Consider the following 3,891-nt stretch of genomic DNA (forward strand, 5'->3'; position numbering starts at 1 on the left):
AACGTGAGTTACTTGACAAAGTAACTGGTATAATATTACTGAAATCCTATAAGTAATAAGTTACAATACTGAGTTACTGCTAAAAGTAATATATTATATGTTACTTTTGTAATGAGTTACCCCCAACACTGGTCATCAGTGCCCAGCACTTAAGTCAACTAATCAATGCTTATGATTTATGCTAATAGATAGAGTGTGGATAACACAGTAGCCTACATGCTTTGAATCTCTTAGTTTTAGCTATGCAGTGTTCTAAACAGACTGGATGGCATGCAGCAGATGATAAAGAGACTTGAGACTTGACTTGGACTTGTGAGACTTGACTTGGACTATAGCTAAAAGACTTGAGACTTGACTTGGACTTGCAAAAAATGACGTGAGCATCTCTGTCAGTGCCCGGCCACGACCCATTGCTGCGCAGCAGCTATAATTGTTGCTTATCGTTGTGGTGGGCCGTATGAGCAGCTTTGACTTGCATTGTGCATTGTCCATTAAGGCCCATGTAGTGGGACAGAAACAGTCACAATAGAAATACACAACAATAAGAACTATATAGGCCACACAACAGTTTATGTTTTCATATGAATACACGTGTTTGTTTGTTTGTTTGTTTCAAATAATATGTATGTAAACAAAACAGAGACAATATACAGGGCCTTCAAAATTACACACGTTAACAAGTCGATTGAAATAGTATTATGAAATAAAGATGAAGGGGTAACAAATATAGACATATTCGAAAAGGAGTGAGAAGAAGTATAACTTATTAACTCCCACCCCTTTTCCACAATACTAAATTATTATATTTATACTTGTATAACAACACATACTATAGAAATATCCACATACAGTCAGACATACAGACATACATACGTACATACATACATACTTACATACATAAAACATGTAATCTAACACCACCACCACCATGTGAAAATCAGTGTAACACTCCTGCATTCCTCTCCTCCTTGTACCTTGTTAAAATCATATTTTTGTACAATATTTTAAACCGGTTTTTGTTTGGACATTGGACACGTGTGTTTGGATATTCGCTATCACTGACTGATATAAGGCAAAGAAAAGAGCGCCACCTACAGGAAATCAAACACCATCCACAGAAAATTCAACTTGGAAAAAGACAGCACAGTCCCCGCCCACAATGTTTGATTGACAGGTGGGAAGTGCAGTGCAGAAACACCACGGCAATGAGAGCTAAGACACTACACACACACACACACACACACACACACACACACACACACACACACACACACACACACACACACACACACACACACACACACACACACACACACACACACAGTTGCTTTAATAAGTCCTGTCTACTTGAGCTAACACAGCTCAGCAGTGGCTCCAGTGTTAAGACAACACAGTCCAGGATGGAGAGGCTGAGTGAATGTGGTCTGGACTCTGTGGAGGAGAGTCATGGTTTCAGAGACGTTGTAGAAGGACAGAATACCTGCTCTGTGATCCAGGTACACTCCTACTCTGGAGGAGGGAGGGACTGAGATGAGAGTTCTGATACTCTTATGTCTGAAGTGACAACTCCTGCTGTCACACTGTAATGTCCAAGACTTGTCATTGTATCCAAATCTACTTTCATACTCTCCTGTTCTGCTAATATCTTTATATGAGACTGCTATTGAAACAGAGCCGCTCCACTCCAGCTCCCAGTAACAACGTCCAGTCAGACCCTCTCTACTCAGGACCTGAGGCCAGAAAGTGAATCTGTCTGAGTGACTAGAATATGACTGTGCTTCACTCATGTGTGTTGCTTTTCTGTCCCCCTCAGATAATAACAGCTGTGTGTTTGCTGTGTTTGGATCCAGTGTGATCTGATGTGAATATTGTAAGAAGTCAGCTCTGGTCTTGGGCTCTGGTCGTGGCAGTAAAACATCCTCTTCAGTCACTGTCAGTGAGATCTTAGGCCGTTCCTCTGTCAGAACGTCCTGTAATTTATCTCTGACCTCTGACACAGCTGCAGTCACATCTTCAAAGTAGCGCAGAGGACGGGTATCGATCCTGGGTGAGTCTGTAGATTGACTGAGACGTGACAGCGAGGGGTAACTGTGGAGGAAGTGGATGTGATCCTCTGTGTGTGAGAGCTGCTCCAGCTCAACTTCTGTCCTCCTCAGCTCAGAGATCTCCTGCTTCAGCTTCTCCTGAAGTTCTTCAGCCCGACTCGCTTCCTCTTTCTGCTGGGATCTGATCTGCTGCTTCACCTCAGAGCTTCTCTTCTCAATGAGACGGACCAGCTCAGTGAAGATCTTCTCACTGTCCATCACTGCTTTATCAGCAGAGAGATTCATAGCCTTCAGGTTCTGTTGTAGCACCTTCACGTCTTTCTCTCTGCCCTGGAGTCTCTTCTGGATTTTTTGCCGATTCACCCCGAGCTCTTTCTGCCTCTCGGCCCTTTCTGCAGCAGCTGAGACTGTGTCGTGTCCCTTATGTTCGTCCACGGAGCAGAGATAACAGATACACTGCTGATCAGTACGGCAGAACATCTTCATCACCTCGTCGTGAGAGCAGATGTTCTCCTGAAGCTTCACGGTGGCTTCCACCAGCCTGTGTTTCTTAAATGGAGCTACATCATAGTGAGGCTGGAGGTGCTGCTCACAGTAAGAGGCCAGACACACCAGACAGGACTTGAGGGCTTTCAGCTTTCTCCCAGTGCAGAAATCACAGCCCACATCTCCAGGTCCAGCATAGCAGTGATCAGGAGGAGCAGCTTGGAGTCCGGTCTTCCTCAGGTCCTCCACCAACTCTGCTAACATGGTGTTTTTCATCAGGACAGGCCTCGGTGTGAAGGTCTGTCTGCACTGGGGGCAGCTGTGGATTTTCTTCTGATCCTCTACATCCCAGTGGCTTTTAATACAGCTCATGCAGTAGCTGTGCCCACAGGGAATAGTCACCGGATCCTTCAGTAGATCCAGACAGATTGAACAGCACAGTTTTTCCCTGTCCAGCTGAAATCCTTGCTGCGCCATTTCACTTCTCAGTGACAGTGAGTCGGATAGTTTCACTTCCTCTGAACTGAAACAAGCTGGGCTCTGCTCCAAACCAAACCTCTGTTGTTGTCTTCATGTTCATGTGCTGATCTGCAGTGAATGGGCTGGTCAGCTCTTGCACTTCACAGCATGTTTACACCCATCTTTAAACTGGCAGATCTGTGAAAGGGGAGGAACAGGAATGTGGAGAGAATATAACTGGCTGTGTTTGAGACCGGGGAGAAGAGGGAGGGGTGATCAGGCTTTGCTACATTCCAGGAAGAGGAGTGTTAAATACAAACTTAAAATCAATCTCTCTCCCCCCTTATCCCTGCAACATTTCAAAATAAAGTTCCAAAGCCTTGGAAGTGGCTTGTGGAAATTAACTATTTAGAATGGGTTGCTCTCTCGCTCTCTCTCTCTCTCTCTCTGTCTCTCTCTCTCTTTCTCTCTCTCTCACACACACACACATACACACTTTTGTGAGCGATTTTTTACGTAGCTGTAATAGAATAATGAGTGAATAATGCGCGCGTGTATGTATAAAGATGTACAAAGATGGACTTGTGTTACATTCTACCTGGAACCTGAACAAAGTTTGTTAAACTCCTCTGTAAATCATCCCACTCTGTTGTAAATGTCCTCATAGGCAAAGGTGCATTTCTCACATGTTGCCTCTTTTTGATGTTTTGTATTATCTGATGTAAAAGCTCCTATGTCAGGGAATGTTATGTTCTGCAAAATAATATAAAAAGTATATTAAAAAAAGAATTTAATAACTATCAATGTTAAACTGTAATCAACCAATTGTACCACATGTTCTCTTTTTTGTTTCTTTTTGTGATTTTAGTGTGTAATGTGATTGTGATTGAAGAATGCACCT

At 43.4% G+C, this 3,891-nt stretch overlaps 1 protein-coding gene across 1 annotated transcript; it reads right to left on the reverse strand.

Annotated features, from left to right (window-relative positions):
- Positions 1-631: 631 nt before the first annotated feature.
- Positions 632-3,023, reverse strand: LOC310800156 (E3 ubiquitin/ISG15 ligase TRIM25-like). The gene has a single exon (XM_083662743.1). It carries the CDS (start codon positions 3,006-3,008, stop codon positions 1,353-1,355), a length of 1,656 nt encoding a protein of 551 aa, XP_083518869.1. The 5' UTR covers positions 3,009-3,023; the 3' UTR covers positions 632-1,352.
- Positions 3,024-3,891: the final 868 nt, after the last annotated feature.

This window comes from Poromitra crassiceps, assembly GCF_964638095.1.
Source record: "Poromitra crassiceps genome assembly, chromosome: 29".
NCBI classification, from domain to species: Eukaryota; Metazoa; Chordata; class Actinopteri; order Beryciformes; family Melamphaidae; genus Poromitra; species Poromitra crassiceps.

Excerpts from the sequence above, each read along its gene's own strand:
- LOC310800156 (XM_083662743.1), bottom strand. The coding sequence starts at position 3,008 with ATGGCGCAGCAAGGATTTCAGCTGGACAGGGAAAAACTGTGCTGTTCA.